The 18,283-nt window shown below is 41.1% G+C and overlaps 1 protein-coding gene across 1 annotated transcript in view; it reads left to right on the forward strand.

Moving 5' to 3' along the window:
- The window catches only part of LOC144823826 (uromodulin-like), a 242,182-nt gene extending 224,318 nt beyond the window's left edge, over window positions 1-17,864 (forward strand). The window contains exons 9-11 of the mRNA XM_078682687.1: window positions 9,228-9,294; window positions 12,866-12,898; window positions 14,190-17,864. Coding sequence (XP_078538813.1) covers window positions 9,228-9,294; window positions 12,866-12,898; window positions 14,190-14,254 — 165 coding nt within the window. The 3' untranslated portion in view covers window positions 14,255-17,864. The remainder of the gene's footprint in view (window positions 1-9,227; window positions 9,295-12,865; window positions 12,899-14,189) is intronic.
- Window positions 17,865-18,283: the final 419 nt, after the last annotated feature.

An 18,283-nucleotide genomic window follows, 5' to 3' on the forward strand; every position in this document is an offset into this window, starting at 1 on the left:
AAAGGGACATTCTACCTGATAATGTTGTACAGAAGCCATTGGTGGGGAGGGAAAGCACGGCTAAAGTTAGGGAGACGGGCCGATCGGATGGTCAGACTACACAGATTAAAGTGGTCCCAACTAATATAGTGGGGTCATCAGCCCAACCGAGGAAAGTACGCCCAATTAATCTCCCACCAGATTGTGAACCATATGTTGTCGTACTTTCAAATTTCCCACCCTTAGACACTACACAGCCCAATTTCAGCCAGGAATCACATGATTCGCTTAAACATAAAACTGTTTCGTGGCTGAATAAGAACTGTGGGTTCCCGATAAACTATTCACACCAGATATTAACAATGAGATGGGTACCCTGGATTGGTAATGCCAGGAAAACTTGTAGGGGTGAATGTATTATTATCAATTTTAGACACCCTCAACACGTTGTGACTGTGCTACTTAGAGCAGCATCCCTGAAACTGGGTGAGAATAGTGTGGGTGTGCATCCCTTGGGATACTTTTATAGCCATTTAGCCAAGGGTTCTTTGCATAATACCACAAGTAGGCCTCCAAATTCTAGCACAAGTCCAACCTTCGAGATCCCAACTCATAATAAATACCATGCATTGAGTACTTTGGATCAGAACGATTAACTCTCGTCGGTTGGCAGTCTTGGTTTGGGGGCAACTCCTAATACTCAGGTTGGGAAATTACATACGAATAATCGAGAGTTTGAGCAATTACGGATAGGGGTGCCCACTTTGATCAATAATGATAGCCCTAGACTTGGTTCTGCTTTTATGGCAGCGGTGAGTGATCAGATTCCTAATTGTGCTGGGGATAGCAATGGTAGCCCAGGAGATGTAGGATTATGCTGTACCAGTAGTACCGCGCTTGAGGGAAATATCACTGGAAATATTCCAATGGAAGGATTAAGTATTATAACTATTACCCTAGATAGTACATCTACGCAAGATACATTGTTGAATGCAGCCCCACTCAGTCCCAAGGAAAATCTAACCGTAGGATTAATATCATGGAATATAGCAGGCTTAGCTAGAAATCTACGGGACCTGGTCTGGTGCACCTACATTGAGGATTATGATGTCATTCTCCTCCAGGAGATTTGGGCCTTAGATACCCCGCATAGACTTGGGTATAAAACTTTTTACTGTGATGCAATTCCGTCAGTAAGAGGGAGAGCGTCGGGGGGGCTGGTGATCTGGGTAAGAGTAAATTTAGAAATAGAAGTTACTCGATTGTCCATTCCTTCCCCTGATTTATTGGGATTAAAGATGGTGACAAGGAAAAAGGAATCTATATATCTAATAAACATATATAATAGACCACATCCACCAAATAAGGAATCAAAGGTAGTAGAGCTACTGGACTCCTTCTTAGATACATTAGGACCAAATGCGCTAGTGGTAGTAGGGGGGGACTTCAACTGTAAATATGAACCAGTGTTGGGCCTCGATAACCTACTCGATGAACAGGATATGGCAAATGATATCCCGATTTTGGATTCCACTGGGTCAGTTAAATGCACCGTAGCAGCAACTCAAATTCTACAGTTGACCGTGGGGCATGACTTAAGGGCATGTAATGGCCGCTTACAGTCTGATAGACCAGCAGCGCCAACCTTTTGTAAAGGTAACTGTAAGTCACATATAGATTTTATATTGGTCTCTCTGAGTCAATGGTATTTAATTATTGACTTTAAAATAGATATCAGGACAGAGAGTGACCATCTTCCACTGCAACTATGGCTAAACCCTCAGCCTTTCATATCTAAATCACCTGAAGAGGTCGCATTGAATAGTTCTTTTGGGGAACTGCAGGTATCAAATAATAGACGTGCTCTGAGATGGCCTTACATCCTGGTTAAAGATTAGACGATGCTAAACATTTATAACACTTTCTCTGACACCATTGCATCTTGCCAGGAGCCCTTATTGGGCACGCAGGGTGTGTTAGACCTACACTATCAACTGGTAGATGCTCTAACTCCCTTTTTGAGTAAAATTTGTAAAAGGGATAAGAACCCAAACGAAATTCACTTAGAGTTAGCTAATCCTTGGTACAATAAAGAATGTCGTCTAGCAAAGTCCCACTTGATTCAGGCTGTTAAAACCAAGAAGTCCCAATGCATAAGAGACAGCAGGCATGCATATAATAAAACCCTGACTCAGGCGAAAAAAGCGTGGGATGACGCAGTATGGGATGATCTACTAACTGCAGCTAAATTGAGAGATCAGAGTACCTTTTGGAGTTTAATATCAATGGGGAATAGAAAGGGTAGATCATCTAAAGATCTCTACCTAGACGAAAAAACATGGTGTGACCATTTCACTAAACTCTACTCACATGACGAAGAGGGGTTGCCCATACAAGACCAAGAGAGCAACTTAGCATTGAGTATTGTTCCCTTACGATTTAGTATAGAGGAGACCATGCAGGCACTACAGGCCATCAAAGCAGGCAAAGCCCCAGGACCTGATAAGATCCCCGGCGACTTATTGAAGCACGATGTGGAAGTATGGGGGCCTTATATTAATTTTTTATGTAACTCCATAGTGGCTGGAACACCAATTCCCGGTAGTTGGAAAGGGGCAGAAATTGTAACAATTTTTAAAAAAGGGGATCGTTATGATCCGGGTAATTATCGCCCAATTAGTTTAATTGATCTTTTACAGAAGGTTTTTGCCAGACACATTTTAAATAGACTTTTAGAATGGATAGAGGAGACTCAGACATTGACCAAATATCAAGCAGGGTTTAGGACAAAAACCAGTACGGTGGATCAAGTATTTAGATTCACGTGCATCTGCTGGAAGTATATTAATATAAGAAAGGGCAGCCTGTACGTGGCGTTTATAGACTTGAGGGCCGCCTTCGACCTCGTCCCACGTAATCTCCTGTGGACCACACTAAGAAATATGGGGGTCCCCGGTGAGCTACTCCAGGAACTCATTAGACTCCACACAGGGAATTATGCTAAAGTCAGATGGGGGAAGGGAGGTGAAGTATCAAAGCCCATACCTGTGAGTCGGGGCGTGCGCCAAGGCTGTGTGCTGGCGCCTACGCTCTTCTCACTATATGTTAACGATATACCTACATATCTAAGGGAATGCGATCACGACTCCCCCGAAGCTAGGAGATGAGGCAATCACGGCACTTCTTTTTACCGATGATACAATCCTCATCTCTCAGAGTCCGAAGGGTCTCCAAAATCTGGTGAATTCATTCTATCGTTACTGTGTAGAGAAGGGGTTAGAAATAAATTAGTCTAAAACTAAATATATGTCCATAAACCAGCAAAAGTCCTTTAGGAAGAATTGGGCCTTAAATAATCAAAAATTGGAGTATGTGGGGAGTTTCAACTATCTAGGTATTATGTTAGATAGTAACCTTTCATGGAAGGGGCATCTGGTAAAAAGTAGATTGTCCTTTAAACAAAATTCGATGCCCATTCTAAAAGTGCATGGCGCAAGTCATTCTAAAGCTATCACGCCGGCACTTGAAGTATTTAAGGCAAAGGCCCAATCAGCGGCACTTTATGGTGCTGAGGTTTGGGGGCATTGCTGTAAAAGTAATTTTGAACGAGAAGAAAATCACTTCATACGTAGGTTGCTAAAATTACCAACTAGAACTCCCCTAGTTCCAGTGCTCCTGGATATTGATCTTAAACGGACAGACTACCAAGCAATTTTAAGGCCATTGTTGTATTGGGTAAGGCTTTGGACAACCCCGGAGCTGTGTAACTATAAAAGTGGATTAATAGAAGTTATTCAGATTGATGAGTATAAGAAAATCGCATGGTTAAAACATATTTCCTTTTGGTGTACCAGGCTAGGGTTGTCCCATTATTGGGAAGAACCTCAGAATATGACACTCCCGTTTAAAAAACTCCTAAAGTCCACTTTCTGGTCTTATGTCAATGGTGAGCTACTCCATAGTTCATCCATTGGCATATTGACCCAGAAATTCCTGAATGTAAAGGATAATGCTGCATTTGAACCATTTATGGACGAGATAGGACCACCACTAGCAAAAACTTTATATTTGCAATTTAGATATGGGGTGCTCCAGACGAATGCAAATACCTGTGGGTGGGGGGGGGTAAAAATGATAGTGGTTTTTGTATCCTCTGCTCTCTAAAGGCAAAAGAAGACGACGTCCACCTAATGTTTTTTTGTCCGGTCTATAAGTCACCTAGAGACCGTTGGATTAGACCCCTCTGTAAAAATATGGGTGTTAGATCCTATAAAGAGGCAGAGCGTATAATTAAGTCTAATACCTCACAACTGGTAGTGGTCTGTATAAGCAGGTTTTTATTCAACGTGTACTTAATTAGAAAACAGCTTGGCCACAAGCTGTAATGTAATAATGGGGTCCGTAGTCTTCTCCACCCTGCATAAGTTACCATAGATAGCACTGATTTTATCTTTTAAATGTGGTTTTTAAAGGTTTTAAATTCTGGCTTTTATATCATGAAAAATAATTCTTTTATTTAAATTATAAAGTGAGATCTTGATTTTAATGTGGTATTTGTATAATTACTGATATGGATTAATTGTTCGTTTGCCCCATTTTATCCATTGTAACCTGATCATGTGACTATTTGCTGGTATAGGGTACTGTATATATTTGTCTGTAAATGTTTTTCTTTTTGTACTTCCTGCTTTTATGGCTATATTAGCCGAAATAAAGTTGAAACAACAAATAAAACAGCAATACATACAAATACTTTTACTTAAGTAAAAGCTACTTATAATATTGACTGTCCCTCATTGAAATCTTCATAAAAGTTATACACACTTAATATTCCTGAGCCTGTGTGGGATTCCATTTTACATTTCCAACCAATAATATTTTTTATAATACAGACAATTTAATGAAACACATTTTTTCAAACCTATCTGGAGATAGGAGGAGGGTGGGATAGTGACCCTGGTGGAGTGTGCATTTCCTGTGGGAAGGCTCCACAAAGCGCCAGTTCACCCACTACCCATTGTACAACTTTGTGGCAGCAGGAACGTTTTTTCAGTGATAGTCAGAATGTGTACAAACATGCATAAAGATTCTAACTTTGCTGTAATTACTTAAGAATTGCAAACAAACAAGTTGCGATTAATATCTTCTTGCTGCATGTTACTGCACAGCTAGTTAAACAGGGCAGAAAAAGAAAAGCACATTTTTGTTTTCACTCTTTAAACAGTCACTCTAATTAAGCTCAGTGACCTGACCTGCATTTCCCCTCAGCTGCTGGCTCTGGCAGTAGGCTTTGTGACATCAGAACTCAACTGAAATAGGTTTTTACAGTTAAGCACCTATGTAGCATCACAAGTAGCCTTTTATATAACCAATAAAGTACCCATAAGGCTATTGCAATTCACCGAGGAATTCCATAATCATTTAGAGGAATGACTCCAAAGCCCAAGTTCCTTTATAAGGCTATGAAACTCCCATGGGACTTGCAATATCATTATCATGTGCGCTGGGGGATACTTTATCCCATATAATATATGTACACTGTCATCTTTCCCACAAACCACTTAAAACCTTCGTGTGTAGCTCTTTCATATGAAAGAATGAGCATGTTGGCAAACATGAAGAATACAAATAAAACCTGTAGTGCAAAATTAAACACATCATTAGAAACAGTTCAACACAAGTCAGGTTTTTAAAAAACAATTGCTGTAGTAGCTCAGAACATGTAGAAACATGCATAAATATTCTAGCTTTTCTCTGTCTATGCATTGCAAACAAATAAACACATTCTCTCTGGCCCTTATTGTATGCTACTGAAATAGAGCAGAAGAAAGAACTGCAACATTCTGGTTGTTGCTTTAAACAGCTGCTTTATTTATGCTCTGTTACCTGACCTGCCTTTCACCTCGGCTGCAGTCTCTGGCAGTAGACATTGTGACGCCCGAACTCAGCATTAATAACCTTAGAATAGATGAGTTCTGATGTCTTTTCTTTACAATCATCGACTTGGTATGTCACAAGTTGACAATTTTAAAGAAATTAGTGACTGTTGTTTGTTATACTGGAGTTGCAGAATCCCATGTATTACATGAATAGATCTCCAGGTGACAGCCTTGAAAATGTTTGAAATGTAAACATTTCTTAATCACTTTTTACCCTCAATGAGCTTCTGGTCCAAGTAGGGACCTAATAGTTTTAGACAATATAGAGCTATATAATGAAATACCCACTTAGAAATGAATCGTTTAGAAGGGGCTAACTTCGTATGACTGGACCCACACTTAGCAATGAGCCTTTGGACTTTTTTAGGATCTTCAGTCCTATCCAGACAGACATGAAGGACCCTTTAACATCAAATGAGAACAGATATCCTTCCACTTTACAGACATATGGTTTATTTAAGCATTGCTCATAAAATATTACAGAGATTTAAATCAATGAAGAAAACATGTTTCCCATTAAAAATGTCCCAGCACAATGACAGCATCACAATACAGCATTTTCATAAGTAGTTTTACAGCGGCAGAATCACTATTTTCAGGCCTCTATTTGATAAACAGTGCGCACTGAGGCAAACGGCCATATGTAGTAAAATGAGGGCAATTCCTTAACAGTTGTTTGAAGGCCCTATTCAGATTAAGCAAACAAATACAGTCATCTTTATTGGACTTTGTTTGAGGCATGACACTTGCAAAATGCCACCCTGATTCTGACACCTCTCCTGAGTGGAAATCATTTGTTTTATATTCATACACTGTAGCAAGACTCATGATAACAAACAAACTTCACATCCCGAAGAGAGCTCGGAATCTTAATTATGGAAGCTTTGTATTGGAGGCGATTGAGATTTTGTGCAGAACTCAAATGGCTGAATAACAAAGGGATTTGTACCCATAATCATATGTTTACAGCCAAAAATGGCAGAGTTTATACCTGCTCGGTAATCACAGAAGGATGCCTACAGGGCCGGCTCTAGGCTCACGGAGGCCCTGAGCAGGGAGTGTAGGTAGGGGGCCCGAGGCCGCCAAATCTCTGCCAGGGGCCGCCACGCAAATATGTATCGAAGGATATATATTGGCGTGGCGGCCCCTGGGGTTTGGGGGCCCTGTGCAGGTGCACAGCTTGCACATGCCTTAGGCCGGCCCTGATAGCAGATGTAAATCCATTTACTACTAGGGGAATGTACGCCATGACTGGGTGAAATGATGCTGCAGTGACACCCAAGTGAGGGAATAGGAATTGTGGCCTTGTGGATTTAGGAGCAACCACAGCTATGACAGTTTTACGACCCTTTCCCTCCATGGAAATGCACTTGTGAAAAGGCTGGAGTAAATCCCTATGCAGCGTGAGAAGGGGAGCACAACTCTCCCAGACATCGGGTAGATGCATAGAAAGGGGCTTCTTCATTGACAACACATTATTCCTCGTGGAGAAAAAAGAAAATAATTGCGAGGATGATGGAATGCTTTTTATGTGCTCTACGAAATCTTTAGTCACAGCAGGCACTCTGGAAAAGGAAAGCTGGGAAGGGTTCTTTCTGTACCCTCTGTTTGCCGCCAGCTCCTGCAGCATTGAGGCCATCAGCTGCAGTGAGACCAGGACTTGCAGGGGACACAAGGGGGCATATTACCAACGTTAAGCGATATTTATCGCTAACGATGCTTAGCAACGAATTTTTTAACGCTAAGCATCGTCAGAAATTATCGCAGATAAACCTTGCTATTATCAAGGTTTATCGCAAATGCGATAAAAAACGGCCGCAATGCATGAATATCGCTGAAAAGTCAGCGATATTCATGCATTACCGAGCTAATGCTCTTAGCCATGTTATCCACCTCCCATTGGATAACATGGCTAAGAACTGCTCAGGGCAGGTGTTAGTTTTTGGAGATATTCGCGCTTAGCGCGAATATCTCCAAAAGTTGGTAATAGGAGATAGCGATGTTAGCGACTGTTTCCAGTCGCTAACATCTTGGCACGCCCACTTTGCATGTCATTAGTGATAAATATCACTGACATGCAAAGTGGGGCCCAAGATGGTCGCTATCTCCTACTAGCTGTCGCTAACTGGTGTTAGCCACAGCTAGGTAATAGGGAGATAATTTTATCTCCGCTTTCTTGGCTTTTAAAGCCAAAAAAGCGGAGATAAACCCCCTTGATAATATGCCCCAAGGTTTGCAGAGGCAGGACAGGTGAGGTGGTGACCCAGAGGTTGAAAGGGGTCCTCAGACCAGGAACTGCAGCACGGTTTGATGCAAAGCAGAAGGCAGAGGGGCGATATTCATGCATTGCGGCCGTTTTTTATCGCATTTGCGATAAACCTTGATAATAGCAAGGTTTATCTGCGATAATTTCTGACGATGCTTAGCGTTAAAAAATTTGTTGCTAAGCATCGTTAGCGATAAATATCGTTTAACGTTGGTAATATGCCCCAGAGTTTTTTGTGCTGGGAATTAAAAACACCGGTTATACTTCTGGACAATGTACTTATTAGTACCGTTAGGTAGTTAGGGGTTATTTAGCACTCAAACTATATTTAAAGTAATTCAATAAACCCTGTGTAATATGATGATTAAGGAAGTTAAGGTAATATGTGAAAACGTGTGTACTGTGCAGACTGCGTATAAAGTAATGTAAGTGACCATGTCTACAGATTGGGGCTAATGTAAGTAACCTTGTTTACTGTATAATCATCTGTGATCAACGTATTGTAGGCAACCATGCCTACTAATCAGACTGTGTTTATATTAGAATAAGTGAACAGTTATTATTAATCCTCCCGTGCATAAGGTAATGTGCGTAACCTTATGTTGGGAATACTTGGTGTGAGCGATTGTAAGGTTGCAATGGATGCGATGGGCTGACACGTGGGAAGCGGGAAGCAGTCCTGGAAGGCGTCGGTCGCCTGTGTGATGGGTGAGGTTTCTGGATGCCCTGTAAATGGGGCTGGTGCGTGAGAAGGTGCTGATTGTAAAAGAATGCTGTATATCAAGCCCGCCAAAGGAGACGAGTGTTCACACCTAATAAGAGCATCGGCTGAGTTTGGGATCCAGATGTGAGTGGGAAGTGATGACTGTGACGTCTCATATGAAGGTGGGCCTGTTCGAATTGCTGCGTCATGTGACAAGAGTATCGAAGATGCAGTGATGGCAGAAAGTGTAACTGGGGGGATTTTCTCGATTCCAGCTGTGGCGGGGGCTCCTGATGTGAAGTGAAAGCTAAGGACTCTACTTTTTTTTCTTTCCTTTTAGTGTTCTACGTCTCGCTCTGTTGACCCGAGCACTGTCACCGTCAGGATGCCTGCAATTGGCATTTCAGGTATAAAACATTGCTTAAATATCGTGATACATTGGCTGTTTTGTAGCAGCTGCGCACCAGTAGGCTGCATTATGTAAATTGGTGGCTGTTGCTTTTTGTTTGTGGTCTGTGTTAATGTGCATAGAGATGTAGATTTACATCATATTATATATATTATGTGTGTGCTATTTTGCTCCAGTTCTTTATGTGGTCAGCGTTGTTGTGCAGCAGCAAACGTCATTGTGCATATTTAGAATACAACATGTTATATGGTTTTTTTCTGGTGCCCAGTGGGTGCCTTGGGGTCCTGGCACCTTACGGCTCAGGTTAATTTAAGATGCACTGGCAATGTTAAAATACACGTTTCTTATAATCTGCAGGTAGCAGACCAAATTATCTTGTGCACCCAGGATGCCTTCGGCTTCTGACAAACCAGTTAGCAATAGAGCCACTGTGAAGTTTTACAGGATTTAAATTCAGATTTTACCAGTAAGAGTTTCTCTTGACGAAGTGGCGACTCTAGATAGGGACTAGGAGGCTGCAGAGTGAATTTTCAATGATCAGGATCACTGGTTCCTGTACAATGGTTACCGGTTCCGGAACTGGTGTAGAGCTTTCTAGTAGTATAATTCCCAGTGAAAGAGGCATTTAAAACGTAGACACAATCCACCCAGGAAAGGAAGTATTTTCCTAGGCATATGCGTGAATAAATGCTGAAGGCTGGTTGCATTATTCACTTCAATTAGCATAAAGTACATGTACAGTGTACTTACAGTTAGGTCAGAGTTGTTAGAGTGATTTTTGTTTTGCCAATAACTTTGGTGCGGTTGACCAATCTTTTCAAAACATTAACAAAAATGTCCATCGACCTCAGATCTTTCCGGAAAAGTTTTGGGGTGATCCTCCAAATGGGGACCAAGAAAAAGAATAGCCCCACAATGTTAATTTCATATGTTACTCCAGATAGAAAGATTTGGTTACAGGTACAGAAAAAATGGCTCAACAGAATGACACCAAATTCGAATTCTGGAACAGTGTGTTTTAATTGGTGCTTGTGGTAGTGATGAAGGGGTTTACAAAAAATAGGAATACATAGGTGGTTGGTTCAGCGAAAGTCACGCTGGGGTCCTGCCACTGTCCCACTGTACCAAAAACTAACAAAAAAATAGGACCCACTGATTGACAGAGTGGGCTTATTCTCTCGTGCAATTCCGTTCAGCAGTTTGGGCTGCAGGGGTGTCTAATTAGTCTATGGAAATTAACATGGTAAATGCACTTTTTTGATCCCCCATTTTCTTGACCAATACTTAACGAATCACCCCGAAAATGTCCACGCACAACAAGACTCACTGTCACACTTTTTTTGGGAAACTTTCTTGAAGATTTGTCAAAAAACGCCAAAAGATATATGCAAGTCAAAAATGCTTTTTCTATAGAAGCATGATCCTAAGTACACTGGGAACGGCCAGTAGGTAGTATATAAATATATACTGAAAAAACACCAAGGTTAGTTTAACTATAACTCATTTCAACTTCATCAGTTAATGGCATTATTGATGTCATAGAACTTTTTATAAGTGATGTCATTTGTAAGGTGATACCAAGCAGTGCATGGCGAGGCCATGAGTTATAGTTTATTCAGTTAACTATGACTGGTGAATATCAGTGTTTTTTTTGTTTAAAATAATATGTTGTAGGAGACATTTTAACCTAACTATAATGTCAATTTAACCTTTGATTTTTTTCCAGGAAATTTTAAGGTTTTTAAAAAAATGTAGAGTAAGATAATATTATCGCACCTAACTATAAACTCACTTTAACCTTTCTTTTTACAGTGAAGTTAATTCTTTTTTTAACATAACGTAAGATTTTATTATTATGCATAACTATTTCATCCCCCCGTCATACACAGCACTTGGCCAAGTACGGTGTGAGGTTGGCGGCCAGGCCCTGTGCCCAACCTCACGCAGGTGGCCAGTCCCCTATCATGCCTTTGCCATACCAGAGGCCAAACCTCCACAGGTCATCAAATCCCCCTGCACGCAATCTTTTTTTTAAGGAATATTTTCTCTGTCCGCAGGACTCTTGCAAGACATGGCCAACCAGAAAATGGCCAATGGGAAAAAAGACCTTCCCGACAAATCAGATCACTCCATTATTAGAAGTTGCTTGCCCTCAGTAATCTCTTGAAACTCTTTTGAAACTCTCAATATCCCAACCGTCCATCTATACATTTTTAACCTTAATTTCTCAGAAACTACTGAGCAGACGCACACCAAATCACAAAAAGCATGCCTTCTAGGTGTAAATCTAACTTTCTGCCAACTTAGGTGTAATTCCATTCAGCTATTTTGGCTTTAGTGCTGTCTAGGTTTCTCTATGGAAATTGCATGGGGAAATTGCATTTTGAGACACACCCTCCCCCCTGTTTTTTTTGGCTGCAGCTTGATGGATAAGCCCAAACATTTCCAGGAAAAAGATGAGATAGCTGAACCTTTTTAAAGAAAGGTTTTGTGAAGATTCAACCATATGGCACCAAAGTTGTTAGCAAAAAAAGCTTCTGCCTGTCGATCAAATTGCATGGTCATGCCCGGATATCTATTAATTTTGATCCTTAATTTCTCAAAAACTACTGAACGGATTTATATTAAATCACAAACAGCATGCTGTGTGATTTCAGTCTTCTGCCGAATTTGCTGTAATTTCGTTCAGTCATTTTTTCCTGAATTGCTCTTCAATTTTTCTATGTAAACTTTCATGGGAAAAGCATGTTTTGGAACCCACCCTTGTTCTTGACCCCTCCTTGATGGATCACTCCATATCTTTCCAGGAAGTTGATGAGGTGGATGAGACTTGTTTTAGGAACATTTTATGAAGATTTGTCAAACGCCGCCAAAGTTACTACCAAACCCAAAAATCGATCTCTTTTGATACCATGGCCCTAACTATAAATATCATGTGGCGACATCCACTGTGTAATATACAGAAATATCTAGAAACACACACACACTTCCTTAAAATGGTTAAATATCACTTTTTATGTATGTGTGCATATGCATCTATATGTGTATATTTGGATATAGATGTATGCACACAAATATATCCAGTCAGATGAAAACCTTTTTAGCAAACAACACTGCTGCTTTGCACTGAAAGGTGGTTGGACACATTATTGTGTGTGGCAAAATGCAATATTTTTTTTCTGTATGGATTCCTTCTACATTCAACAGTTCTCCCAGTGAGATACAATGGAATGTACATAACATCTTCAGATAATGGCAAGAATGGGATCAGCAAAATAAGTGACAGCCTGCTATGTCATGGCTTGGTGCATCAGCATTGCAGTGCTCAGGCATTATAGCTCTACCGGCAGAATCGCTCTATATAACTATTGGTGCACATTCATATAGTTTCTCTATAGCACTAATTGTGTGGCATCATTATTGCGCCGCAGATGCAGAACCGCTATAATATTGTTTGTGCAGCATCACTAGTCACTACTTGAAACTTCTGAGACAGCACAACTTCTACATTTTGACCAAAGTTCAAGGAATAAAATATAAGATAATGCTCTGTTTTTGTTTCTTTTCAGCAAACTTCGATTTGAGCTCTGGATCACCCGCAGGTAATCAACACATTGCGTTTTGCAACCTTTGTCTATCCTTCTCCTGCCTGGTGTGAATATTATCAACCTTAGTTCTAAAAGTTAGAGATGTGGCCTTGAGGGTAGCGCCGCTGACGTTGACACTGTGGAACCATGTTCGTTCCCTGGCCTCTGTCAACATCCTGTGAATCTGGGCAAATCATTCAATTATCCTGTGCCTCTGTGTAACCCATTCAGATGACCATGTAAAGTGCTCTAATGCCATTGAGCAAGGTTTGCCCTAATTAAATTGCAAAAAGAAAAAATAGAATCATGTATCACACAGATATATCTGAATGGCAGCATTCTCGCTAAATACTAAGGGTTTGATTCACAAACAAAAAACTTACACTTTTGTGTAAGATTACCATCGTTTGCTATTCACAAAATAACTTTTTCTAGTAGTAGCTTTACAACGACAGAGTTTCTGCACATAAAAACATAGGCTAGTCCTTTCGTTTAATGTGCAGAGAAGCCGCAGTCGTAAAGATACTACAAGTAACACACCTTTGAGAATAGCAATCATAAACTAATACAAAAGTGTATGTTTACCTTTGTTAACCAGACCCTGTGTCTCTCAGTACGAGTGGCCTGTGAATTCCAATGGGTCTAGTATTGGGAATTACAAGCCTCATACGAATTAAATGTTTTTATTTTTCACATGGAGGATCCAAAATATCCAGGTGAAAGTCTGATGGAAAACATGGGAATTAATGCGGAAACACCAGTTCCCACAAATTATTCCCCAACAAATGTTTGTACTCCCTGTTAAATCCCACCACCAGAAATACCATGGTGTGGAAATAAGATCATTTTAACGAGCCCTTTGTAATGTAGCCCTGAGATGTGTGTCACCCATTCTCCATCTTGTATATACAGGGTGCTTTCTGGTCGGCATGGAGGGATGGCAGGAGACAGGAGAGTAGATCCAGTGATCACTGATTCAATAATCCTGGGCTGAGAGAACAAGCACTTTCCACAGGAAAGAGAACTGAAGCGTGGCTGCTCTATTCAAATCATGGATTGTCTTTGGGGATAACTGGATAAGGGTTAGTGGTTTCTTCAACTGCTCTGCTTCCGCAGACTGCCCTCAGAAGGAAGTCAGGCCTGGTTCAATTAAAATGACAAATCCTCCTGAAATGAAGTGGACAAAGGACTGGGACTCATAATGTCAAAGAGGATGATGGGGACGATATATTGCTGAGATGTTTTTACTTTCTCATGTTTTGAATCATCACCTGAGCATTATCTTTTTTTCCTCTTTTTCTTCCAGATTTCTCCCTCTGGACTGTGCTCGGGAGCTCTCTGCTGGCACTACTCAGTTTAAAGATGATTTGAGAAATACTGACCACACCCAAGGCTGGATATAGACCCATTAGAGAACATTCACAATTAACAATGTACACATTTTCCGAGAATTATTCGAATTTCTGTGTTCTGCCTGTGATGATATGCACAGGAATCTGATTTATGTGTATTTATTTTCTATATGGTTTAGGATTAGGTTAGGTGTAATACCAGTTACTGTCTCCTTTATCATCATTGATCTGAGCTCCATCTTACTTGCACAAGGCAGGCTGGAAGAGAATTTATACTCACCTGTAAATGGAGGAAGTTGAGAACCGACCACATAATCATTGAACAAGCTGTATGAAGATAGTCTACACCCGTCTGTGAATAAAGGAAAAGGAAACCAATTCATTGATATAAATATTGAACTAGATTTAGGGATGGGGTGATTGCCATCTCTCTACAGTCATCACTGGAGCAGTAAACATGACTCAATGTCTCTGGTAACTCAAGAAATCGGCGTTTGAAACCACATCCTGTAGCCAGATGAAAGAGCACTTGCCCATTGCACCAATTTACCACATGCTAAGGTCAGGTGGTTATGAATTTAACTGTTGGCAAGGGCAAACGTTGTAGGTACCAATATAATATTGTTGTATATTTCCGTGACAAAATGGGAACTGTACAATGCATGAGTCAATGTAGTGACAAATACACAATAATATTCGAGGCAGTGCAAAATCTTCCCTCTGGTGACCACTTAAGATATGCAACTGGTTGGTACACCTGTGATATATGTCTGCTTTTTCTGCTCTTTCTTCTTCATACTATGCACTTTCTTAAACGAAATCTGACATCTCTCTTCCATTGCATCAACGTATTTATCTCCCCCTCCTTTAGGTTTCTTCTCCTTCTCAATCTTTCACATATATCTCTTTGATTCTCTTGCACCTCTTGCATTCCTACCACTTTGCCCTTTTCCTTGATTTGTCTCACTCCACTCCCTTCCACTGCTACTGCCTTCGAATTCCCTACAAAGTTTCTCATTCTTCCTACATTCCTCCCACCAACACATTCTGTCACTCTCTCATTGCCTTGAATACCTGTTTGTGTTTCTATATAGCTCTTATTGTCACTGCAGTTTGTTCTCTGTGCAACACTATTCCATGTGTTTCACTTCAAACACATAGACATGATTAAAGTCTCTGTATAGTCCCCAGTGTTGCACAGCCCTTTTGACATTGAGCCAGTCTGTGTGTCCTGGATGGTAGCTTTCTTCTTTCACCCATTCCCCCCTGTCCCTGCTGTTAAAGGTTCTCATCAATCTACTCCCTCATTACTTACTGCCTCACCCTCAACAGATTCACTCCCTCTCTACTCCTGCTCTCCGATTTCTACACTGCTTCTCCATCCACTGCTGCTTCTCACAACACCTCAACCAATTCCCAGACATTAATGCTCTTCACCAGAGCCTATCCGGTTTTCCACTCATTGATGCTTTTCCACTTGCTTGTAGTGCTGCTCCATCAATTGCTGGGTCCTGTATGCCCCACTGGTTCTGCACTCATTGTTGCTCCTCCACATGACAACAGTGCTTCTTAATCTTTTGCTACTTCTAGTGACACCCCACTGATTATCCAGGAATGGAATCTCCCCATGCACTCCACAATTTTCATCATGTTTTCACTATTTAACTTGTAACAGATTTTTATTCAGATTTTCTGGGGCAATCTCTGTCTCAGCACAAACTGTCCACCTGATTTTCCACCCTTTCGTGCATTTCTCCATGCTTCCCATACAGCTGCTCTACAGGTTGCCATTTCTGCCTCTACCCTCACTCCTTTCTGACACGTTCTCCCTCATTATTTCTCCACCCTACATGGGCCACCACTTCTACTCTCTTCAACTGTTTCTACTCGTGACCACTGCCACTCTCCCTATCGGTGTGCTCTCCCATGTTCACCTGTTTTTCAAAATGTATTCTTCTTTCCATGCCCCACAAAGATCCATTATTCCTTTCCTTTAGATGGGGCCTCCATTCTCACCCTCTACACTACCCTTCGGTGGCTTCCATCCATGCTCACCAACTCTTTCTCTTCCCCTTTAATCCCTTTTACTAACCACCTTTGTTTTTCTCTCTTTCATCAAAGACATCTCTTGTCCTTTTAAGCTGATTCTCACTTTGATTACCACCACTTCATTTTCCCTCTTCAGCTGCTTCTTTCTACGCTCTCTTCTGCCTCCCGTAGCTGATTCTCCCCAGAGCTCCTCTTTGGCTTTTCACAAGTCATTGCAATTACCTTGACCCCCTGCTTCTCTTTTCACCTGTGCTCCTTTACCATGTGATTGCTGCTCATGCTCTTAGAATAAGCTGCTGCTCTAGTGCTCCCATTCATCTTGGTCGCCCCACTCTTATCTTCCCAGTCAGTTGCTTCTGCGCAATCCTGCTTCTCCTCCAGCACTGCTTCTCTCTGTCTTCAGGCCATTTTAGGTAGGGTGTCCTAGCACCCTCATGTTTTCCCCTGAAGCTGCTTCTTTGCATTCCCTCTACCATGTATACCCCTTTAGCTCTTTCCTGCCGTGCTCCCACAATGCTTTTCTTTTTTTAAATTTGAAAAATGGGGACCCCTATATATCTAATAGACTCGCTATACATAGGGAAGAGAACATTATAGGTCAAGGTCTATAGCTAAGTCAGCCAAACTATTTTTAATATATAGCAGTGGTCATGGACTAAAGATGTGAAAATTACATTAAATGTGACAACGGAACATCCCCTCATAGACCCCACAATGCTTTTCTCCACACTTTAGCTAAATCTATGCAAGCTTCCCCATATCCCTGCTTTCCTTGGCCTCACCAATGGCCCTGTTTCTCTGCTTCTGTTTTGATAGATTTCCCATATACCCATAATCCCTATCTTGCCCTGCACAGGATTTCCATCTGCCTGTAAATCCTTAGGTAGCGTGCACATCTCTTTATGCCCTTGGAAGACTTCTCGCATTTTTTCGAACTGTCCAGCTCCTTCTCTCTCTCTTTACCTTCGCAACATCTCTCCCTCTTCAGTGGTTTCTCTACTTTCAGTCTGGCATCTCATCTCCACGGTCTTCCCCTCCTTGCTGCTCTCTCACTGCTTGCGCCCTTCATGAATGCTTATGTTCTAGCACTCTGGCTATCCCTTATCAACTCATTCCTTGTCAGATGATTCTCTGTGGTGGCCTCAGGGCTTCTTCTCCCCACAGATTATTTCCCTTGGACCTGCTTCTGCATATCCCCTTCAGCTTCTTCCCATCATGTTCTTCTGTTCTTTCCATGTTCCCTGCTGCTCACCCTCTGCTTCTTTCTGCAGGGCCACCTATGGCCCTTCTTTTTCTTCAGCCATCTATGTTTCCTCCCACCCCTTTTCCGAGCCATGATGTTGTGCTTTGGTGTACTCTAAACCAGTCTATTAATGAACATATCTTAGGTCATTGGGATACACTGTTTTATGATCCAGGTTCTGACTTATTCTACAGTGTGTACCACTTGGTATTAGTGACTCACTGGGCCACTTTGGGTCTTTGGTGATGGGGATAAATGATACATGTGGGGATTCTATCTCTGAAGTTCCTATGTATGTAATCATTTAATAAATGTAATAAATATATTTTCATTATCAGCAAGTGCTATCGTTGCAATGTTGTGTGATATTTGACCATCCTTGCGTCAAGAAGTGTCAGATGACAGGTAGAATGAACATGCTCAGCAGTCTTTTCCTGCCATCATATCTTCCTAATATGTAAAAGGGATTATTAAACTACAGTTGGTGATTGATGCTATGAGCCCGAACCCTCTATTAAACACCCCACCATGTATTGAAAATACCCTCACACATATTTACACAAGGCAAGTAAGAAGAAAATGTGCCAACATTGACCCCTTTCTTTGATTAAAACAGTCGACTCAGTTAATTAGCCATTACCAAAGCCAAGTGTTGTAGGGAATGGCACATATAAATGATAGATTGGTTTACGAAATGCCTACAATCAAACACATAAGATTAGCACACATAACTAACTTAAAATCATGTTCAAGTAA

Source organism: Lissotriton helveticus, chromosome 3_1 (genome assembly GCF_964261635.1).
Source record: "Lissotriton helveticus chromosome 3_1, aLisHel1.1, whole genome shotgun sequence".
NCBI classification, from domain to species: domain Eukaryota; kingdom Metazoa; phylum Chordata; class Amphibia; order Caudata; family Salamandridae; genus Lissotriton; species Lissotriton helveticus.